The sequence below is a fragment of the Mixophyes fleayi genome, chromosome 1 (genome assembly GCF_038048845.1).
Source record: "Mixophyes fleayi isolate aMixFle1 chromosome 1, aMixFle1.hap1, whole genome shotgun sequence".
Lineage (NCBI taxonomy): Eukaryota > Metazoa > Chordata > Amphibia > Anura > Limnodynastidae > Mixophyes > Mixophyes fleayi.
Window position 1 is genome coordinate 339,134,080 of NC_134402.1, and position 25,292 is coordinate 339,159,371.

At 40.0% G+C, this 25,292-nt stretch overlaps 1 protein-coding gene across 9 annotated transcripts in view; it reads right to left on the minus strand.

Annotated features, from left to right (window-relative positions):
• The window catches only part of DGCR2 (DiGeorge syndrome critical region gene 2), a 44,486-nt gene that overhangs the window by 14,284 nt on the left and 4,910 nt on the right, over nt 1-25,292 (minus strand). For 2 of the 9 annotated variants that reach the window (XM_075216026.1, XM_075216052.1), the window contains 2 exons: nt 16,984-17,106; nt 8,192-8,317 (listed from right to left, as the gene is read on the minus strand). In XM_075216026.1, coding sequence (XP_075072127.1) covers nt 8,192-8,317; nt 16,984-17,106 — 249 coding nt within the window. Of the gene's footprint in view, nt 1-8,182; nt 8,318-16,983; nt 17,107-25,292 lie in introns of all 9 variants that reach the window. The other 7 variants (XM_075216015.1, XM_075216043.1, XM_075216005.1 and 4 more) reach the window with 5 other exon arrangements.

The following is a 25,292-nucleotide window of genomic DNA, read 5'->3' on the forward strand; positions in this document are numbered from 1 at the left end:
AGACGTGATTTCTACCAAAATCCGCACTTTAAGTTTAAGCCACTTGAGTGGAACTTCCTATAAAAGGGACTAGATAGAGCATCTGGAACTACATAAAGACCTCAAGGTGCGACAAAAGGCTTGAGACAAGGTCTAAATTCTATTTAGTGCTTCAAACAATATGTAAAGAAAAAATTATCAGATGCTAATTTGGTGTCCAGAAAATAATAAGGGCAGACACCTGAACCTTCACTGTATTAAGATCAAGACCCATGTCTAGGCCATCCTTTAGGAAAAAAAGAACCTGTGAAACTGTAGCAGAAGTTAGATTATCAAGTTTGAACAGAATGAACCTCTTCAAATACTGACTTGTCAGAAACTCCCTTGTGCTTCATCAATGACTGCTCAATTTCCACATCAAAGAGAGGGTTATCCAATCTTGATTAAGAATTGGTCCTTGGTGTAAAAGATCTGTCCAAAATGGCAAAAACCAAAAAGGTAGTTCAAGGAGCATTCCCCAAGCTACTCCAAGACAAAGGTGACAAGGCCAAAAATAAGATTTTAATACTTACGAAAAATCCACTTCTCTTAGTCCATTGGGGGAAACTGGGGATATTGGGCTATAGAGAAGGACAGGGCAAAATGGCACTTTAAGAAACTTCTGTTACCTAGCCCTTGCTCCTCCCTCTCTATACCCCTCTTCCGGTTTCCTCAGTTTATGTTTAACCAAGCCCACATAAAGAGGAAACAATAGATAGAAAACCAGGAAAACAGAAAAAAAAAACAAAAAAAAACTGTTTTTAAGAGAAAACATGTTAAACAGTATGAGAAACCAGAGCGTCAAGGGTGGGCGCTCAGTATCCCTCAATGGACTAAGAGAAACGGATTTTAAGCAAAAATCCTATTTTCTCTGGCAACTTTTGGGGGGACACCGGGGACATCCCAAAGCCACATCACTGGAGGCAACGTTCAGAAGAAACAGCACAAAGCACCTCTCTCTCTCTCAAAACTTGCAATTAAACTTGAGTTAACCGGTGTGTGCGTACGGGCCGGTGCCACATGTGACTCCCCCACCCATGGCCATGGAAAGAACGACGGTGTACCAGGACCTCCAAGGTCAATCCTGCGCCACTAGACGGACTGGGACACCCTCCCTCTTCACCTTTTTTTTCCAACACACTCTGTAGCATTGCTACCGGTGGGAACATGTAAACTAAGCAGTACCGTGAAGGAATGGACATAGCGTCTACTGAGACAGCCAAGGATCTCTTACTGGGAACAGAAGAGTAGTTTAACTGAGACACCATCATGTCAATGTCCAATTGACCCCACCTGTCTGCCAACTGATGAAACCCCTCCAGATGAAGGTACCCTTCACCAGGATGCTGAGTCTACCCGTTGAGAAAATCGGCTTCTCAATATTCGACCACTGGAATAAAGATGGCCATGACCGCCGGAACATGAGCTTCGACCCACTGAAAGATCATGTGCATCTCTCGCATGGCTAAGTTACTCTTGGTGCTGTCCTGGCGATTTATGTATGCTACCGCCATGGTATTGTCAGACAGACACTCTTCACCTCCCGTCCCTGCAGAAAAAGTTGCACACTGATCAGAGCACAGAACACTACACAAAGTTCCAAAACATTGATCAAAAGTTTGGATTCATTCAGAGTCCAAAGACCCTGAAACTGAGAGTGAAGAAAGACAGCATCCCAACCCCGAAGGCTGGCATACATTGTGATTAAGGTCCAATCCCAAATTGAGAACGGACTAAAAAAAATTCTGCAGCCACCAAAGGAGCGACTAGCGCACGCGATGAGACAGACGGAATACCTGATTTAGATGGGATTTGTTCCATTTCAACAGAAATTCCAACTGGAACTCCCGTGCATGAAACTGAGCAAGCTGGACCGCCTTGAAAGTCAATAACCTTCGTGCCCAAAACGCTCATGCCGAAATGCACAGAGGTCTGCTTGGCAGCCAACAAATACTTCACCATCTTCTGCAAGGCCAGAATCTTGTGTCGAATAAAAGCCCTATAAAGTTAATTCGTTGGGTTGGGATCAACTTTTTGGAGTCCCACGGTTGGATTCCCAACTTCAGAGTTTGGGTCACTACCTGGATGTGAGACAGAAGTACCTCTGAAGACTCTGCCTTTAGAAAATGATTGTCCAGGTAAGGGATGATTGCAATCCCCTTGGACTGCAACAGAGCAGCCATGACCTCCATGATCTTGGTGAAGATCTGCTGGGCCACATCCAGACCAAAAGGAAGAGCACCAAATTGGAAGTGATCCAGCTGATGACCCTCCCAGATGGGAACATGCAGATAGGCATCCTTTATTCCTAGAACCACAATTAACTTCCCCTGTTTCATGCCGTGAATGACCGAATGCGAAGACTCCATCTTCAACCTAGGCACACTGACCCAGGTGTTCAATGATTTTAGATTCAGAATGGGTTTGAACGAGCGATCTGGTTTTGGAACCACTAGAAGGTTGGAAATAAATACCAAACGCTTGTGTGAATCCTGAACCGGAATAACTACTCCGAAAGAAATTGAAGGACGCCCTCAACCTTACGGTCTGTACCATCCTTAAGAGTGGCTGTGTTGGGAAGAGGGATTGCAGTAACTTTGACCAGCTTTGCAACTGGAGCGTTCACACGTGGAGGTGCCTCCCATTTTGCAAGAACCTCAGGGGGAAAGGGATAACAACTGCAGCAGACAAGACACCTGGAACTTACGATCTGTTATAGAACAAGGCTCACCAAGCAAATTTTCCCACTGGGAAGCAGTGGGAAAAGACAAAGATTGTTTTGTCCGCTGTGCAGAGAGGCTCCGTGATGACAGGGACTGCTGCTTCAGGAATCTCAAATACCTGACGCACTGCTTGTATTAATTGCTCCATACTGACGGTCAGGATGGACTTCCTACATAACAGAAGCAGCGTCCACGTCAGAATCCATCACCAATTCATCGCCCTCCTGGGAACAATCCCAATCTGACTTGTTTCCCTGCACCCGCCACCCGCTTGTGCTTACGAGAGCAGGATGGCATAGCATGGTATCCTCACTAAGAAAAATTAGACAGAAACCAAACCCTTTACAAAGTACACAAGCCCATGCACCCAGGCCGGTTCTTCAGCATCCACCACCACAGATCCAGCCGGACCCTGGCTTAGCAAACCAGGAACAGAATCCACCTCACTCACCACAGAGACAGGGGGATTAGGAGAAGGACTACCCACAGACAGACTTTATCAATTGGGCAAGTTCAGCCACAGTATTGGTCAAACAACGAGCCCAGGTGGGCTCCACTGGCACACAACATGCAATCTCTAGACTGGCAGGCCACATAGAGTCTAAAGGGCAACAACAACAACAACAAAAAAAAAACAAAACAAAACAAAAAAAACAAAACAAAAAAAAAAACACACCTTCGACTTATCACCCTACATGACAAGTAACAGCAAAAGAGAAAAGTTGGGGCTGCAGAATGGTTGCCTATTCTAGTGCCGGCACACAAGGAGTGAGAGACCACCAAGGAGGAATATCATGAGTGAAACTCTACTTTGTATATTTTGTTGAGGAGGTTGTGAACCCAGTGATCTTGAGTTGTCGGCATCAATAACTCCGCATAATCTGAAATCCTGCCACCCACAGAACTCTGCGAATGTTGAATGAAGACCCTTATTTTGGAGGCCTTTGACCCTGGTCTACCTTCTTTATGGAAAGATGGTTAGCATATTCAGGAAAATTTGGCTTCCCTGGGCAATAACGCAGTGTTATCTTGTTGCAGAAAAATGGAAACAGTATGTTATTCTCCTGTCCTGTGGAAAGCTATGTAATTTATCTCCGGTGATCTTCTGAATTATGAAATCAAGTTTATCTCAAAAGAGAGAAGTACCTCCAAAAGGAAGCGTAATCAAATCTTTGATTGGGGGGTCTGTTGCCCACGGAAGTGGCCAGAGAGCTCCTCTGGCAATCTCAAGCTAAAGTCATACTTCTAGTCGAAAGAGTAAATTGTATACAGTGAAGCTTCATAAAGAAAATGGAATACCCTTTTTATTATGTCAAGTTTTTTCAATTTAACATTGTGTATTAGCTTTCTCTTTCACATCCCTTTGCAACATACCAGTAACAGTCTAAATGCCCTGGAAACTGAGGCTATAGCCACTCCAGACATAAAAGAACTGTACCCAAGGAAATATAGTTTCTTTTTTTCCATTTTCCTATCCATAAGGTTCTTTATCGGACATCCATCTTCTAGTGGAATAGTGGTCCTGGCAGAAATATTAGCCACTGACATACCAGCTTTCAGTACAGAAAACCACTTGGAAACATCATAATCCTGAAAAAGATACATACGATTAAGTCTTTTTTGATACTAAGCTGGTGTCTGCAGCTTAGCTTTGACAAGCTCTTTAATCACTCTGTGTACCAGAAATACTAGGCCTTGTTTTTGTTAATCCTAAAATAGAGAATGTTGGATATAGGTGTTAACTGGAGTATCATCTATCCCGATGAATTTATTAATCTGCTTTCAGCTTGCCTCCACAATATCAGGGGTGAATGGCCTGGGATCGTCCTCAATTTCTCCTGATTCACAGCTGGATGACCAATCCTGCAAAAAGACCACAGCCTGACAGACCAGACTGCACATCTACCAGATCCACACTTATCTGTGATCTGGGCCTCTTTAAGCCCTGTATAGCCGATAAATCATATTTCATCATAATCATCAACATTTATTTATATAGCGCCAGCAAATTCCGTAGCGCTTTACAATTGGGAATATTTTAGTGACAAAAATGTCTTGCATGGATTTAGCTAGCCTTGAAATTAATTAAACAGTAGCTTCCTTAGGTTTAAGTATACATGTCACACATAAAGGTGCATAATAATCTTCTACCAAAGACGAGTCACATGTTGCACAAACATGAGGAGACTTGCTGCTTTTCTTCCCCTCAATGTTCTGGCAGAGTACAGAGAAGGAAAAACTTAACTATTAAACTACTCTTTTTACTAAAAAGCAATAAAAAGCACCCCTAGTTAGGGCTTACCTTCTGCTTTTTGAGCATGGGTTACATTTCTTTGGTAACGATTTCCCTTTTGATGCTGTTGTTATTGGACTACTAAGAACAAGTGTTTACGTTGCCTATTGTTCAATTGCAGACTTGGTTACAGTGCAACCAAAAGCAGCGTCAAACCTGCGCCAAGGTCCTACTCTGATTGCGCGTGCACACCATTTCCTATAAAAAAAAATCACTGAAGTCTGAAGCACCAGGCATTTGCAACCAAAGTAGCCGATAGCCACTCAAGGGAGCCACCACTGATCCCTGCTGGCATCATTAGACATGTGCCACAGGGACCTTCCGGGCTTGGCGAAAACTGGCAACATAATATTAAAAAAAACACACTACACAACCTGCATTAAATAACTCATTCGGCTGAGAAACAGGGAAACAAAAACCATCTGGAAGTTTTAATTTTTTTCTGCCTCTATTCTGCTGACTAAGGAGTTGTTATGGCTGCAATGGAGTTTGAAAAGTAAAAAAAATAAAAATAAATAATTCTAACCTAATGAATGTGGATATTATACACAAAATTACCTATTCTGTATAAAACTGCATCCAATTTACCAAGTATTGCATTTGTTTCCAAAACTCCCCTATACCAAGGCAAATCCATAAACAGTGATAAATGTTTGTTTCATTAGCATCATTTTGAACATAAATGTGACTTAAGTAGTCCTATTATTTATCTTCTGTGAATTAATAAATACTTTTTTTGCAGAGCACATTTAAGATCATTTCTTTATGCATGCTGGCGGTAGTATATTAATGCCGGTGTTTATTAGCATTTCCAGATTTATCATTTAAAAGTGGAACAGTCATTGTATGATATTAAACTTCCTTTTTTTCTGATTGGTTTACTTTCAGATGGAAGGAAGAAGTGGAATCAGAGAGTCCAGATTAGTGTAATCTGTGTTAGATAAATGTTTAATCCCTAATAAAATGCTATTGGGTTTGTTAAAAAAAAAAACAAAAAAAAAAAAAACAAAGTTCAATTTTCATATGGCTTGTCTGTGTGTAAATTATTTCCTTCAGGGCTGGTCTAATAATGACCTAATTGATTTGATGCCCAAATGTCATTCCTGTTTTGTCCATTTTGAAGCTATGTTGCCCCAAAAAAAGAAGTAGTAGTGTCTGATTACTGTTTAAGTCATGCATACGCTTTAGTGTTTCCCATATATGTTATTAAACATATTTAAAAAGATTAAAAATAATTTTTCAAGTATGTCAACAGTATCATGTTTGTGTACATGGAGGAAAATAATAGATTCAGGTAAAATAGATTTTTTTTTTCTAATGACATATTTGCTTAATAAAGGAGCTATTCTCTAAAGTAAGATAGGAAGGCTGCCAAAATAGTATGTTAATATGTTTGGAAAATGTATACATTTTTATCGAACAGTACTTCCATTTACACGACCATTCTATAGAAAACCTACAGAGGCAGTCTAGGAGTACAGGGAGATCTGAAGATGGATTTAAATTGTATATATAATAGGATGCTTTGCACCATAATTACCATGGCAATTTTGAAGTTTAGAGAACACTATAAAGTTTAACGTAATCTGTACCGTTATATAGCTTAACTTCATTTTTTTAAATAAAAATGCTCTCATTTGAATATGTAGGCCCTGTATTTTTATATCTAAATTGAAAATAAAATTGATAAGTAATTTACAGGTAGAACCTATTAATAATTGTATTATTATTGAACTATAATTGTATAAAAATAAATAATCAGTGCAAGATATCCAGGATTTACGACTAAAAAACTAGCAGGTTGCAAGGAAGGGGTCATAAGCTATATACTAATTTGGAGGGACATTTTAATTGCCTTAAAATAAACTGGCACCAAATCACTGCATGGTAGGGAACAAAAGATCATACGTGGATTATGAATGTCAAACTATGGTCAGCCGATTACCAACATCAGCTTATTGTTATCTGTATGCATTTATAAACAATACCTTATGATGAGCCCCCCAGATGATTTCTCTTGAGGATTAGATGACTCATGTTCTTAGGTTGCTTATTTACTTAGCGATAGCAAAACTACTATATGTGTGCACAATTATGAAAACTATTCTTCCACATAGCAACCAGATGTTTGCTTTCAATTTCTAACCTGTACTAGAAAATGACATCAAGAATCAGACTGGTTGATATGGACTACACCACAGTTTTCCTGTACACGGATATTCAGTATCATATTCATATTTGACTATACTGTAGCTTAAACAGAAAAATAGCATCTTCCCAAGATAACACCAGTAGAGTACTCCCATTTCTGCTAGAACCCGTCTGTGAGAGAGAGGTTATCTGGTTCTGCATCCTGATCACCTAAAAATCTCTTAAATCTCGACTGTACTATACATGCACTTCATCATGGATAGATCATTTGAAAGAGTCTAATGCTAGTCAACATGTCCACCAACACTAGATTACCATTATAAGTGATTTAACAACAAGGTTCAGTGGAAATCTGGATCAAACACCCTTAAGAGTGTGCATCATTATTCCTGTTCAGAAATTGTGTCCGAAATTAAGTAAAATACATATTTAGTAGACTATATTCTAGTATACTATACAAATTAATTTGTGGGATAAATATCCGAGGTCACATCATGGGAAAGTGTTTTAAAATTAAAAAACAAATAAGAAACCTCAAAATCAAAACACCGTCATGACATTTGTTATAGGTGAATCCCATTAGCTCCTCCAGTCATGAAGAGATTAAAAGTGTTTTATTTCAACTTTAGACAACAGATAAAAGGGCTTGTTCAATGTATTTTTGTATTTGTAGGTTTCTTTTGTGCCATCAGATATAAGTCACTGTTTAGATCTGTTTATTTCCATTGTTTGGAATAGGGCCCAACCATGCTGTTGGACTACAGTTGTATAGAGGGCACAGAGGAACTCATTTGGGCAACGAAAAAAAATAAACAACTGAGCCTTATGATAAAAACACATGACTTGAAAACCAGGAACAATAAAGAAATATATTTAATAAAGATAACAGCAGGATATCTACTAGTTAATAAATAATATATCTGACGGTGGAAAAAAAAAAACATGAAAGATATTTGCAAAAGGAATGAGCTCCAATTGGAAAACAGAAAAACACAACACAACCTACTGCTGAAGCGCACAGGCTGGGCAAAGTTCACCGTGTGGAATCGAGGAGTTTCCCCACTTCTACCTCGACCATGTCGCGTCTCCACACTCTCCTTTCCATGAAATGATCTCTGGTCTCCAGCAAGACCTAACATAAAATAAATGGACAGATAAATTTACATTAAATTTTGCAAGTCACTATTAACAATCTTTGTATACTATATTGGGCACGTCCTGAGAAAAGTGGACTTCATTATTATTACCTTCTATGTGGACTATAGAGGTTTTTAGAATTTCAGCAATTCGCATACTACTGAGCTACATTTCACCATGGCTGCTATGATATTCATGGAAATCAAAAGATGTAGTAACTGTTGAGACCACACAGACTACACTTCATGAATATCCTCAGTTCCTAAATGACAGAGTCATGATTGTTACTGGCCTGTCTGCAACATTTCCTTTAGATAATATGTACTCTTATGTCCTAGATCACTAGTGCCCAACTAGCAGCCCACAGGCTTTCCTCTAATGTTCCCCCTGTAGCCCAAGGGATGACCACAGTATCAGTTTTTTTAAGTATTTATTTAATTTTCCCCAAATGGAGAAGGTAAGGGGGGATAGGATAAAAGTTGGCATCAGAGCATGAAGGATGGTAGGATATTGGAACTGTACCCCTGATTTCTAATTGACCAACCCACACGTGGGACAGTGAGCAACCCTGAGGAAGCACTGCAAGAGAAGACAAGCGGATAAGATAAAAAGATGCAGACCATAGCAGAAGGGAGAGGTAGGTATTGACCACCAGGGCCGCCGAGAGGGGGGGGGAGCGGGTACTAATTACCCGGGCCCGGCATGTCAGGGGGCCCGGCCCGGGCCCTTGCGCTGCTGATTTTTTTTAATTTTTTAATTTTTTTTTTCAAAACGTTTTTTTTCCTTTCCTTTTTTTTTTTTTTTTTTTTTTTTGGCGGGGGGGGGGGGGGGGGGGCTCGGTCGTTGGTGGGGGGGAGCAGGCTAGTTTAAAAAAAAAAAAAACATACTCACCTGATCGCGGAGCCGGCATCCCTCCTCTCTGCTGCTCTGTGCTCTATTCAGACTGTCTGAATGCTGGGTGTGATGTCATCATGTCATGCCCAGCATTCAGTCAGTCTGGAGCAATGGAGCACAGAGCAGCAGAGAAGACCAAGAGAGGAGAAAAGGTAAGTGAAGGGAGGAAAACGAGGGGGGCACAGAGGGGTTAAAAAACGGGGGGGCAGCATGACAGAGGGGTTAAAAAATGAGGGGGAGCACAAAGGGGTTAAAAAACGGGGGGGCAGCATGACAGAGGGGTTAAAAAATAAGGGGGGGCACAGAGGGGTTAAAAAACGGGGAAGCAGCATGTCAGAGGAGTTAAAAACGGGGAAGCAGCATGTCAGAGGGGTTAAAAAATTAGGGGGAGCACAGAGGGGTTAAAAAACGGGAAAGCAGCATGTCAAAGGGGTTAAAAACGGGGAAGCAGCATGACAGAGGGGTTAAAAAATGAGGGGGAGCACAAAGGGGTTAAAAAACGGGGGGGCAGCATGACAGAGGGGTTAAAAAATGAGGGGGCACAAAGGGGTTAAAAAACGGGGGGGCAGCATGACAGAGGGGTTAAAAAATAAGGGGGGGCACAGAGGGGTTAAAAAACGGGGAAGCAGCATGTCAGAGGGGTTAAAAAATGAGAGGGGCACAGATGGGTTAAAAAACGGGGAAGCAGCATGTCAGAGGAGTTAAAAACGGGGAAGCAGCATGTCAGAGGGGTTAAAAAATTAGGGGGAGCACAGAGGGGTTAAAAAACGGGAAAGCAGCATGTCAAAGGGGTTAAAAACGGGGAAGCAGCATGTCAGAGGGGTTAAAAAATGAGGGGGAGCACAGAGGGGTTAAAAAATGGGAAAGCAGCATGTCAGAGGGGTTAAAAAATGAGTGGGGGCACAGAGGGGTTAAAAAATGGGAAAGCAGCATGTCAGAGGGGTTAAAAATTGAGGGGGGAGCACAGAGGGGTTAAAAAACGGGAAAGCAGCATGTCAGAGGGGTTAAAAAATGAGAGGGGCACAGATGGGTTAAAAAATGGGAAAGCAGCATGTCAGAGGGGTTAAAAAATGAGAGGGGCACAGATGGGTTAAAAAATGGGAAAGCAGCATGTCAGAGGGGTTAAAAATTGAGGGGGGAGCACAGAGGGGTTAAAAAATGGGAAAGCAGCATGACAGAGGGGGTGAAAAAATGAGAGGGGCACAGATGGGTTAAAAAACGGGGCAGTATGGCACAGTGGGGTTAATAAACAGGGGTCAGCATGGCACAGTGGGGTTAAAAAATGGTGGGCAGCATGACACAGTGGGGTTACAAAGGGGGGGGGGAGGCATGGCACAGTGGGATTGAAAAAGGGGGGGAGCAGCATAGTATAGTCTGATGAAGGGGAGCCAGATGAAGGGGGCAAAAACAGCATGGAGGGCACAGTGTGATCATAAGGCATGGCGATGATGAAGGGGCACATTATTGTAATATTGGAGCTGGAGGAAGGCCTAATTATTAATCGTGGGTGCTATTGATTTAACGCTGGGGCTGGCTGTAATTTTCTAAATGTAGCCATTTTTTTTTCAAAATAGGTCCTTCAACATTTCTGGATCCGGACAAGCCACAACTAAAGAAAGCAGCAGCCACAGGTGGAGAAAGTGAGAAGAACAGGTAGGAGAGAGCAGCACAGTGTGTGAAATGTTGTGATTCTAGTAGGGACAATACCAATTTTTGGTGAATGTTGTGTCCAATGTAAGGTGTAGGCCAAGACTGAACTGTTTGTGTACACACTGCATTGTTTGTATACTACCCTGTGGTGGTAGATGTCCTGAAAGTCAGGAGTGCTTAAACATATGTGACGCTCCGGCGAATTGAGAGCCTAGTGGTTTTTATGTTAGCCACGCCCCAATGGCACGTTTGCCACGCCCCCAAATGCATGACCGCACCTCCCAAAATTTTTGCACTGCCGTTTGGCTAGCCACGCCCCTGAATATATGACCATATACGTAATCTTTTTTGCGCCGCCGTAAGGCGGCGCAAAAAAATTTTGGGGCTTACTTCACTATGAGGGGGGCCCCATGAATTTGTTGTACCCGGGCCCTGAATTCTTCTTGGCAGCCCTGTTGACCACTACTACTTCTGGCTTATAAGCAAACATTACTACTAAATGTTAAATGAAAATATTGAAGGTCACACATAGTTAGGTAAGTGAGCAATTGTTCATTAGGAGTAGTTTATTCCAGGATGTCTGGACAATGTTTTGGGGATAACACCAGATTACCCGATTGTCGGTAGGTTAGAAATTTTTATTCACATTGAATTTTGTTCCTGTGGAGCTGGTCTGAACAAGCTCAAGATAGTGGCAATGGAAGTGACAGCATATGCAGTTGTCAAAGTGGAAATTTAGAAGTGGCAGTATGAAAAATGCAAATGATAGTTTTACAGTGAAGGCAATTGGAGAAGTACCGATATGGCATACCACCGTATTACCAGCCCACTTCTACCTTGGGGTATTTGAAATGTGACCAAATCTTGGACTTTAACATGCCACCTCTAGTAGTAGTCTTCAAAATCGGTTATTACAATTGCTAGTGGCATTACTACTTTAAATGGCATATTACTGTTACTGTTGTACATTATGTGGATATTACTTCTACGAGTGTCTTATAAATGGGCATTACTCTTAATGTTGACCTATTATTTAGCTGTAACACCTCCGCTAGGGCTGTTTGTTGATGCCTCCCCCAGAGGCTGGGTCTGTGGCTCAGCAACAAGGCTGGTATGGGAGGATCAGAACCTGTATGGCAGTTGGGAGACATCTTGCAAGCCAGGACCCAGGAGGTAGGTGGGTGATCCAGGGTCCTCAGCCAGTGAAGGGGAAGGCACAGCGGGTGCTGCGAGGCACCATAAAGCACCAGGAGGCGTAATGGAGAGCCTACTAAGGGCTGCAACAAAAGTCCATAGAGGAGGGTTGTGATAGAGGGGTATCCCCACCCTTAGGGGTACCCCAGTTGAAGCACCAGTTCCTGGCTGGGAGTGCCAGCAAAAGAGGGGGAGAGTCCCCACAACAAAGGAGAAAGGAGTAAAGTAGACTTTGCAGTGAGATGCCTGTAAGAGTTTGTCAGGAGAAGAGAGGCATGCATGAGTGACATACAGAGACCCTGCATAGAGGTGAGTGTGTGGCAAATGACACAAAGGAAAATTTGTGTGAGCGAGCCCTGGATATAGTAACCAACAGTGCCAGCTCCCCGGGAGAGAGTTCATGGCCAAATGCCAAGTGAGACTGATTTATGTGCCTCTAACAGGAGAGAGAGATATGTGAGCTACAAAGACACCAGGCTACATGTGACCTCCCATTAATATTTTGTCTATATGGCCATTAAGCACTATGCTGGAGTCGACAGAGGTGTAGATAGGAACTGTACATATTTACTTAAGAAATATTATAATATACATTATTATATAGTATATTTTTCAGGATCTGGGGTATGGAATTTGGCTTTAGCAGATTCTGATATTATGAGCAGCACGAGCCTCACTCAGACAGGAGATTAACCAATCACACATCTCCATAAAATCCAACAAACATAGCACTCCATTCGTAGAAAATGCTATACTATTTCCCATCTTAATTTATTAAACAGCAGTGCACTTGCAGGCTTCTGACCCTTTTAGACATATAAGGTCAACCTACTTGGTGAACACAGCTGCAAGAGACAGCAGAAAGGCAGGTGTTGGTCTGGATTTAGCCCACAAGAACGTGTTGTGCTGAGTGATTTCAATGCCACTTGTGCTGTGGGATATCAATATTTCAAGCACCAGGTTCAGGCTGTTTGCAAGTTATAGGACTTCTACTGCAGGAACAGTGAAATAACTTCCCAGCTCTCTAAAACACTCCCTGGAATTCATTTCCTGTTGTAGGCTACATAAACACTGGCATTTGCAATACATTTTTATTGTATGTAAAGTAAAAATAAAATGTTAAAACAAAACTCTTATAAAAGAATTGCAGTTATTAAAACGTGCATAAAAGGAAGTTGTTTTGATCAAGCCAAATATATATGTAAATACTTTCCATCTGCACCTTATTGCATTTACAATGCACTCCCCTTTGAGACAAAGGTAAGCTAGCTTTCAACCGTGTTTATGCATTTAAAATGAAAAAAGAAAAAAAAAAAACAGCAAAAGCATGTTAAACATGCATAAAAAATATCAAATATGTACGATCTATTTGGTACAATGATTTTTATTTTTACATACATTAGAAAATCATTTTTTGCAGAGTTTTACTGACACAGTGCACAAAGCCTTATAAAAACAATGATACCATTCTATCACTTGTAGCGAACTAGGCTACAAGTGTACAGTGTAAGTCAGCGATTGGCAATCTGACGGGAGTGCCTCTAACCATGAAAATTGCCACACATTACACTTAATCTCTGCAATAAGTTAAAACAATACATTTAATGAAATAGATATCTGTAATAAATCAGCAGGCATTTTAAACGAGCGCTACAAGCTATAACAAATAAATCTGACAATAAAGCAGGAAGGAGATGGGGGCCGCAGGTGAAGGATCCATCTTGCTGCCCAACACTGGGTGTAAATTCATGGCACATATGCTCCATTTGTGGTTTGACTTATATCCATTGGAGTTTTGTTTTTCTTTATTTTAAATGCAATTAACAAGCATTTTCAACGTTTATAAAATGTATGTAAATGGGTATTACACTGGAAAAAATTGGTTCTAGTTTTACTGTACTTATTGGATTACTTCTTGCATTGTGGAAGGGGTTTTTTGGGTTTTTTTTTAAAGTTATTTGCTCTGAAAGCCTCCAATGAACGCTATCAAATGACTTATTAGCATTAAAAATGAAAGTGGTTGAGTGTACTTAATATAAGAAAATGTCCATTATACTATGCAAAATTCAATTACAGTTGCAACGGCTGTCTCTCACCACCCCTCCCTTTAGAATGTAAGCCCTCGCGGTAAGGGGCCTCTCTACCCATTGTCCCACGTCAGTCCGGTCACGTCTTTTGCTACACTCTGTGTGAATCCCCATAGCATTACTCACATTCATGTATTACCTCATCTATTTGTTACTTGCTTCTGTATCCGGCGCTACGGAATCTGTGGCGCCTTATAGATAAATAATAGTAATAACACTGTAGGTTGGGACTAACTAATGCAATTTGTATTAAGACATTCTCTAGAGAGAAACAGATGGACACAAAATAGTATCTTTCGTGTGCATGTTCCTGAGGGAAAGAATCTTCTTATTAGAACTAAAAATATATCTGTTCATGCAAGAATTACAAATTAACAGAAAGTTTTATGGCTTGTAAACATCTGCTATTTTTGCACTTGGGCATTAAACATAGGAAAAATACAATGGTGCCACTCCCCCCCAAATTGCACTAAACTGAACTCACTAAAAGAGATGGGCGTAGTAAGTCTAGCAACTATAGCTACTTGACATAGAGCTTAAGCTTTCAAACAAATAAAAAGGTGTGTTCTTCGTAATATTAAACAGTATAGTAAATTGATCGCACTTTATGCTTTTCCATTTATCTATGCAGGAAGATGGCTAAATAGAACATGGTATGGTGAGCCTTAAACATGGCCCGATTCATCATCGGACCCAAGTCCCATTGCATGACGTATTTTGCATGAAACTGCTCCATCCATCCTCAAACACGGATTTTACGTCCGTGAACACAAGTGCAAGCAATTCAAGTTCAAGCACAAATGACACTTCTGACTGCCTACAATTTGAAGGGAGGGGTCATAAGTAATGTACAGTAAGGAAGTGCCGTGCTTGCACCAACTACAGGGCAGGTGTAAGTGTCGATTGATAGTGATGACGCATGCGTATGCATTTCACAATGTGTTCTCAATTAAGACAAACTGTAAAAATGCATTTTATATACAGTAGGCATTAACATTCTTAAATATGTATTTCATGCCCTAAGTGAGGATACAAATATAATCCAAAGGGAGCGAAATGGTAACCTATATAAAGACTGATTGTTGTTGATACAGGTGGCTTTTGTTTTGTTTTTTTTACAGTTTTTAAAGGGTTTTACAATTGTACATGCTGAAACTTTTACTAAATACATTGCTTTATCATACAGTGTTTTTTTTCCCAAGACCTTTATATTTACTAGACTGAATACAATTTTATCAACTAAGTAGTTGTGTTGCATGAAAAAGCAATAACAATAACTAACTTTGCCTTTTTATAAAAGCATTGGTATAAACAAAACGAAAAACAAACAAACATGCACAAAAAGATAAAGCAATGCATTCCATTAAAGTTGCATGGGTGCATATGAAAATAGACAAAAAAAAAAACAAAAAAAACTAAACATAGAAAATTCTTCATTTAATGGGGCATATTCAATTCTCGGCGGAAACGCAGAGAATCTCGCGGTCCGTGCACGATTACCGTTATTACGGTAATCGTGCGCGGAAAAACCGTTAATACTGTAAATTTCTCGCTGGATTTCAGCTCGCGGCTATTAACGGTAATAGTTTTTCCGCGGAGCGGAAAACAAACATTTGAATATGCCCAAATGTATTTTATCTGAAAAAAGGTAGTACATAGTTTCAAGTCACCTTCTGTTCAAGACTAAAGATAGCATCATTCTATAATTTAGCAGTGGTTGGCTGTGTAGGACACAAGACACCATTGACCTTTGTAGCTATATTGAGTTCAGGACACAACACTGAAAATATTTTTAGGTTACTGCTCCACCTTTACAAAATGCATTTTCACACCTAGAGATTAAAATAAATTACAAAAATAAAAACATTTAGTAAACAACACAGTACATGCGCCGAAAGTAAAATTATAATGGAGATAAATCCATGTTTAGTACAAGGTACTAGCTCAATACTCCCATTTATATGATTTATGCCACGATAATTCTATAAAAGCCCCTTTTCGGCATTTTGTTTTGCTGTAAGGCACCTTGCTTCTTATACCTTACTATAAGCAGCACATACACTTATTTAAAGCGTTAATCCTAGAATCTAAAAGCACAAAAGATACAGTTAACATAGCACATACAAAAATATACAAACTAAAGTTTTGATCACAAAGAATTTATTTCATGCTTTTTTTTAGAATAGGTATAAACCAGGTATGCAATTTCATTTTTGACCATGATAGTTAGAATAGTTAGTTCAATTATAGTTCAATTCAGATTATGAAAAAATGTTTGGTCATGATTTTATTTACAAACTGAACAATAAAATATTATATTGTTCCTTTCCCCAGTAGTTGTATGTTGGGAGATCCCCTTATTTCTCCAACAGAGAGCCCCTAAAAGATTTCAGTCCTCTCACTGATAGACCAGGGATCGCAGGATGACATGCTGTAAAAAATATTGTGAAAACCCCGGCCACAGCCACACTCCCCAAATGTCTGGACTTCCAGCTCTCTGGGGTTCTCCAGGCTTAAAGGGAAGGGATTAGTTCATCCCTCACACAGAATGTAAGTACCCAGGGGTTGTGAGAATCAGATTAGGATACTACATAAGACAGGCAGTATCTGATTTAATGTATTGCAGACAGTACACAGATGTAAAACATTCCTGAAATGTGTAATGTTATTAAGAAGTGGCAGGATTTAAAAAAAAAAAAAAAAAAAAGTGTAAACATTAGATTATATACAAATATGCTAAGTAGTCATATCATCAGTAGCTGATGCACAAGATATTTTGGCAACATTAAGTTTATAAAAAGGGACATTTGCAGATAGTGGATGCCTGTAGACTTACCCGGACAGTTCACCTCATCACTCTCATCCTCGCAAGTTGGCCATCCATCACACTGCCAGTTCAAGGGAATGCACTGGATGGCACCGCTGTGGCACGCAAACTGCACAGGTGTACAGCGCAGTTCTGAAAAAAAGATTAAAAAAACGGAGATACCCCTTATTCTAAGCACTAAATCACTTAATATTAAAGTATAAAAGGTATAGGCCCTATCCATAAAGAAATAAGAAATTCTGCTCATGAATTAGATTATACACATAGACATGATCATCAAGTACCCCTTTCTACAGTTTCTGTAAGAAAGACTGATAAATAATGCAAAGGAGAGGAATGGGAGGGGCAGAGATATTTTGTTAAATGCAATGCAACACATTTTAAAAATGGTGTTCCAAATGACCAAAAATCCTTTATTCAAAAAACTCAGTCCTAAACATTACACATAATAGATCCCATATCTACACTAAGAAAGGGGTTTATAAAGCATACTCAATGCAAGCAAATCTGCAAATAAGTCTTAAAATTGCTCAAAGCTTAGTATGCTCTTAGCAGTAAAAGCAAAAACTACCCGATATACTGGAGCCATAATTTTCTGGTAGGTTATAAAAAAAAAAAAAAAAAAAATTCATCCATTTAAAAGTATGAAAATGGTAATATTGTACCTAACAAACCAATTCACTTACTGGGGCTAACGCAGAGTGAATACTACGCCAGTTTGCATAACGTATTTTGCGTAAAATCACTCTGCAAATGCCCAGTAAAGAGGGCAGACACACATGCAGATTTGTGAGATTCTGCAGGCTTGCACCTAGATAGGTGGGATGGAGCGATAGAGCCATATTTGCGAGTGGTCAGGGACAGGTGCAAATAGCAGATGAGGAAGGTCCCCAGCACTAGCAAACCGCTTGCGTTTGGCTGTTTGTAAATTAATCTGCAATGTGAAAGGTGGAGTTAGTATTTAAAGGAGGAAAGGGTAGTCTACAGTGTTCTGGAGGATGAAATAACCCTCAAATTCGACAGGAGAACATTAGTGACCTTGCTGAGGGCAGTTGCTGTGGAGCAGAGGAGCCAAAAGCCAGATTGAAATGGGAGTGGGAAGAAATAAATGAGGTTGTAAGCAATCCGATCAATGAGTTTGGAAGCAAAGGGAAGGAGAGAGATGGAGTGATAGTTGGAGAGTGTGTCTCGGTTTATTTGAGGATGGGAGAGACGAGGGCAACCCTGAACTGAGAGAAATGCCTGATATGAGGGGCAGGTTAAAGAAGTGGGCAAGCTGGATACAGGTATTAGGAGAGAATGAGCGCATGAGGTAGGAGGGGATAGAGAGAAGGGAGCAGGTTAAGGGAGTTGAGCAGGAGAATGGCCTTGACTTTATTCTCAGAGAATGGCGAGAAGAACAGGGTGAACAGACTGGCATGGCAGGAGAGATTGGAGGAGGAAGGGCGGACTGGGGTTAGAGGAGCCTGATGGGAGGTAATATCCTGATGGATGGATTTGCTAATATGGGTAACCAATTTTTTTTTTTTTTAAATATATACAAAAAAAAAAAAAAGGAACGCAATCTACTCACTAAATTCCTGAAAATTATTTACGTTCCAAAGACATTTGTAGAAACAGATCATTTATTCAAAATATATAGGATCCATTCAAATGGGGAGCTTTACTCTAATATTGATTGCAAAATTCTCATTGAGTAAAATGTCACAAAGGCACAGGACTAACGGTTAAAACTATTAATAGTGTGGTCAAAAGACAACAAAAAATGTAATCAAACATAACCAACACAACGTTAGCATACTTATTCACTGCCAATAAAAGCATCTATGTAGGTACAATATAATATTTTTAGTTACAGCTTAATTAAAGTGATGACTGTATTATTATAGGTGTGTTGTCCAAAAACAAATAAATCTCATCTCTTGATATACTTGAGTAATCCCTCCCACCCACCACCTCTAGTAAGAAAAATGTTACCATAGCCTATGACCAAACACTCCTAATTAATTTACCGCATGGACTAGATTACTTAAAACATTCTGCAGTATACAGTAGACTGCTTTTACAGGCTACACTATATTAGTACATTAGAACATAAGTATTTAGCTGCCTACATATCCCATTTATTACGTGAGCAGCACATACAAGGGTACCTAAACTTCCTCACAGGCAACGTTAGCTAAACACATATCTGAGACAGCTCCTTTCACTTGTCTTATGAACCATGGGAAGGGACTCTCGGTCCACTGAATGAATACAAAGCACTGAGGCACCCTTAACACCTCTGGGAGACTCTTTTTCAAACAGTATTGGAAATAAACAATTATTTGCTTTCAGGTTTTAAGAAATACAATTTAAATAAATTAATAAAAAGAACCAATCAAACATACTTCTGCCCTTTAAACATTTTTGGGTTTTATTTTAAGCACAGAAGCCAAAGTGTACATGTAATACTTTGGCTACAATAACATGTAAACATTCAGAGCTCACATGCATTCATTATTTTATCAGTTTAACAGAATGCAAGCAAGAGCTACAACACAGAAGATGATACTCTGACGGACAAGAGACAGACATGCTTATAGGGATTCGCCTCCAAAAACAAATATGTACTGCCTATCTTCAGAGATGTTGGTATGCAGAAACAAGCACATCTAGCTGCAGTATGAACCAAGATAGGATGCATCGTCCCTCAGGGGAAGGATGTGAAATAAGTAAAAACTGGTTTCCTGTGCTGGATTCCTTACACAAGCAGCTGAGAGATGCAATCACCAAGTGTCAAAAAATTTTCACCAAGTAGATGTTAACATGCACTTCATACTTCTTTTTAGATGAAGAACCCCTGTAAAGCAAGCTAACTGCCCAGTCACAAAATATGGATTATGTTACAATGTCCAGAATTCCACAGTATCCCCATATGGAAAGGAACGTCATGGAAATGAAAAGAGATTACACCTTTGTGAAAAATTTATTAACAAGGAAAGATAATGTGGGCAGAGCCTCTGCTGTACAGAGAACTTCCAGTAGACCATGTGAAAATTTAGTGCCTGTATGTTATAGGACAAATTACTGCAGATGGAATTCAAATATAGTGCAAAAATGGTAATCATGAAGTTAGGATCACAAATTAATTACAGGTGCAGTGTGGGAAATAATTGGTATGCTAAAACTTCATGGGTACTAGAGAAAAACAGTTAGTTTAGGATTTCTTAAAATAAGTTCGTCAATGAGGAGGCCCAATATATCAAAACATTTTCATACCCTAGAACTATATTTTAATAAAAGGACAATATGCACGATAGAACATTTAATGTTTTTCTACATAAGAGCCTGTATGAATAAAATTAACTCTTGGGGCTTTAATGCCTTGTTCTTAGGCCAGTAGCACTCAACTTTTGTTTTTAATTGGTTATTCCCCATTGAATATCTGGGAATCAGGGACCTCCATAAACAGATCCTGAAAACCTAATTGGGTTCTCGAACCACAGGCTGAATTGTTCATATTTTACAATGCAGCATAACATGCATAACAGTGCTTATGAGCGCATCTACTGAAATGCCAGGGGGCTAGTTAAAAGGACATCATCATTTTTAACAAACTTTTTATTTTATTTTTCTTTAGTGTGTGTTTAGTTTCTGCTAGATGCCCAGCAATAGTTTTCGTTTTGTTTTATAGCTATTTAAAATATCACCACTCTATAGAATGGGAATTCTCCACACAGGTATTAGTATACAAGTAGTATGGTGCAGAAATACATCTGCAGACTGTGTGTGAACAATAAGTGGACAATAGAGGCTCTTCAGATTGATTTCTCATGGGAGCGCTGTTCAGTGTTATCATACTACACTAAGAAAACAATCTGAAAGTCATCTATCAGATACACATTGCTCTCCTAATAGAAATAAAGAGAAGGAGAGAAGGCAACCACACACCAGGAAAGGCTCTGAATATCAGACTGGGCAACAGATGTGGTGCATGGGATCTCTCCCTATGCAGTTAGAGTGTATACAGTTTTGTAAACTATCATCTCACAGTTATCAGCTACCTGTTAAGCACCGACAATTGTAATGCATTTATTGTAATCATTACATCCTAAAATTACTAAAGTGTACTAAATACTGAAAATGTAGGTGAAGAGATAGTCACTAGCTACACATGTAAAGATCCATACAACAAATATTTCACAAAGAACAAAATTTTGTTGCAGACGCATACATGGTAAAGCTAAATTTAGCTTCATGTTAAATTCTAAACAGTTTTTTGGTTGGTGATAAGATCCCAATATGCAGACGCATCTGTTATTATTAGATCCATCAGTAGTGATATACAGGCAAATCATCATCAGCTATTTTATATAGCACCACTAATTCCGCAGCGCTGTACAGAGAACTCACTCACATCAGTCCCTGCCCCATTGGAGCATACAGTCTAAATTTTGTAACATCCACACAGACAGACAGGTCAATTTAATAGCAGCCAATTAACCTACTAGTATGTTTTTGAAGTGTGGGAGGGAACCGGAGCACCCAGAGGAAACCCAGGCAAATACAGGGAGAACATACAAACAGCACACAGATATGACCATGGTCAGGAATCGAAATTATGACCCCAGTGTTGTGAGGCAGAAGTGCTAACCACTAAGGCACCGTGCTGCCCCTAGATGAACAGTAACACAAAACATTTTGAGGTTCATTTGACTAAAATAGTTGCACTTTATTGTATTCACATTTTAACTGTTGGTCATGTGGGATGGCCTTAATTTTCAAGTGGGCGGAAATAAAAACCTGCAGCCAATCAGATAAATCACAGCAGCACCAGCAATATTTGAAGAGAAAAGTTGGTGATCTTGTGGAAAAGCAATGACTTGTCAATACATGCGATTATGTAGGTACGCACTGGGCTGCACCTACATGTCAGGAGGGGAACAGAGGTAAGCAGGAAACCACAGACATAGCTAGGAGAAACTTGCAAGGTCCACAACATCAAGAGTACTGAGGAGAGGCTCTCCTCAAACAAAGGCAGGATCAATGTGATGCCAAACGCATTTCTATATGACACAAAAGTTTTATATACAACTTGTTTGTGCGGTAGGCTATGTACAAAATAGAATTAAAATAAAAAAAAAAAAAAACATGTTTCCAACACAAGCTAAACACATGTAAATACATGTGACAGTAAAAGTAATTGTACCAAATGAGACCATACATATTAGCATTTTATGAGTGTTTAATTTGTGTTGTGATATTTTGAATACTTGTTCCATTCCAGTGTGACTGGCATGATCAAGACAGTTGAAAACTTACATTTATCTCAATGGGAGTGCACTATAAATGCAATGAGATAGGGTTAAGAAGCATACACACTGATCAGCAAAAACATTAAAAGCAAGTGAAGTGAATAACATTTACTGCCTAATATCTCATCTGTTAAGGGGCGAGATATATTAGGCAGCAAGTAAACAGTCAGTTCTTGAAGTTGATGTGCAGGAAGCAGGAAAAACGGACACGCATAAGGATCTGAGCGACTTTGACAAAGAGTAAATTGTGATGACAAGACTGGGTCAGAGCATCTCCAAAATGACAGGTCTTGTGGGGTGTTCCCAAGAAGTACAACCAGTAAACCGGCAACAGGGTCTGGGCACCAAAGTCTCATTGATGCGCGTGGAGAGCGAAGGTGAGCCCGTCTGGTCAAATCCCTACTAATGTAGCACAAATAACTGTAAAAGTTAATGCTGGCTATAATAGAAAGGCGTCAGAACATACAGTACATCACAGATTGCTGTGTTTCGGGTTGCGTAGCAGCACACGGGTCAGAGGGCTCATGCTGACCCTAGTCCACTGCAGAAAGAAAGCATCTATAATGGGCACATGATTTCCACAACTGGACCATGGAAGAAGGTGGCCTGGACTGATGAATCATGTTTGCTTTTACATCATGTGGACAGCTGGCTGCGTGTGCGTCGTTTACCTGGGGAAGAGATGGCACCAGGATGCACTATGGGGAGAAGGCAAGTCGACGGAGACAGTGTGATATTCTGGGCAATGTTCTGCTGGAAAACCTTGGGTCCTGGTATTCATGTGGATTTTACTTTGACACTTACCACCTACCTAAACATTGTTGCAGCTGCTAACGTCTTCATGCCAGATACCACAGGAAACCTTCATAGGTCTTGTGGAGTCCATGCTTCAATAACATCCATGTTATACCATAAAGTAGCAGCATTCGGAATTGGAATGGTGGTGGTCTTAGACAGGAGTGCTATGGGAGCATCTACCCTAGTTAAACACTCCAATTTCATTGTATTCTCGCTAGAGGGGAGACTGCAAACTCCATGGGACCAGAAAGCTACGATCAGGTCTAACCCACGCTTCGGATAAAAGGTCTTCCAGCTGAGGAGAAGGAAACATTCTATTTTTTTCTTCCTCTTAAACAGCAAACTGACAGGTACTTCCCAACCCCTTCCCTGTCCTGAATATTTAAGTGCTTACCAGATGCCTTGCACTAAATCCCCCACTCTGTGTTTCCTGTTGGAATCCTCGTCCAAGCAATAGGAAAAATCAGGGTCAGAATCTACAACCACCTTATCTTTCTTCTAGGAAGAAATTCAGAATCCGATCCCTTCCAGGACTGAAGAACCACCATATACTGACATTCCTGCAGTCTAGAAGCAGTGGCAAATCCTGCACCCCAAGAAAGGAAGGGTCACTCCCCAAGGTTCAAATGGAAGGCTCGGCTCCCTGTGAAGTACAGTGAGCAGGGTAAGCTCTGCAACAGACTGGAGTCAGGATCTTTCCCAGGCTGGCTCTGCCATCTGAATGGAAGCCCCCACAAGAAAGTGTCAGCCTCCCTGTGCCTAGAATGGGGCCGTCATGACAGGGGGAGCCACTTCCCTTTATGGTGCGTGACCAGGTCATACTGGATGCATGTCCCTAAATGAAAGCACTGGGCTGGAGGACGTACCAGAAGAAATACTTCCTCAGCAGCTGCAGTAGCTATGGACATACCAGTAGTGGTGGATGAAGTTAAAAGAAAATATAAGTATTTAAAATATATGGCTGCCACTGGAAGCCATAGAAAATAATGCCCCAACTCCAGGGAAAGAGTTGACTTTTAAAACCCAATTTAAAGTGCCAAAATTCCAGCACCGAGTCTCTTTATACGTGGCCTGGCCAACCCGTGGCTCTCTACATGTTGTGAAGTTGCAAGCCCCAGCATGCTTTGTCAGTAGATAGTCAGATGATAGATGGCAGGGCATTCTGAGACTTCTAGCTTTCGGATTAACGAGGCCTGTTTTGTACCAATGTTTCACTGCACCCATAGGATGAAAGAGAAAAAAAAATTACATACTCCAAGTGTACATATACACAGTTTGCATGTGCACAAAGGCAGGTTTACATTCCCCGTGTTTGTGGAAAAAGTATCCCCAAGTGCAGAACGGATTAATTAATTCCTATTCAGCACTGTCTTTGCACACAGGCTATTTTAACAATGTAAACAATTTTTAAATTATATATAAAGCCACTTTATAGTTGTTATTTTTCAGCCTCTTTTAAAACAATTCTAGGTAATACTGTTACATAATTCAAGGTTTCTATTTTTTGTTATCTCCCACTTCTTCAAAATCATAACTGATTAACAAGGTGCAGTAAGACAGAACAAGAGATGCAATGTAAAATTTGTTAAAGGACAAAGAATGGCAATATATATCTCATAAAAAAACACAGCAAAACTACATATATTTAAGTCCTATTTAAGTGTGTGTTTTAGACTGTACTTAAAATGAATGGCATTTGTCCTGTCTATCTATACAGGAAATGTGGTTTCAGTCTGAAAAGGAGCAGAAGCCAATCAAATCAGAAGCTTTAGTCACTACACACCACTGTCAGAGCTGCTTGAAAAGCGACAGCAATTTGGGTTGAATACAGCTGAACGCTCTCTGCTCTCTATGCTGTCAGCAGTGCTAGACCTGCAGTTGTGTTCTGGTAACTGTGAAGCACAGAATGATACATGGGGGTGAGGGAGCGTATCGCCTACATGGTGAAAATTTATTTTACAATAATTTTCTGAAACGCTGATATGATCATATGGTACGTTAGGCGTTTTCCACTAATAGCTTCCTAATTCAGAGTTGGCATTAGTTCAAAAACATAAATTGAGTAGAAACAATATATGAGGAACTGTAAGAACACTTCACACAGTTAATATGTGAAGCAGTTTAGCAATATTTGAAAAATATATCTAAAGAAAAAAAAACAACATCTTACCATATATGAAAATCAGGCTGATATTAATAAACCTCATATTTTTTCCTGGCAGT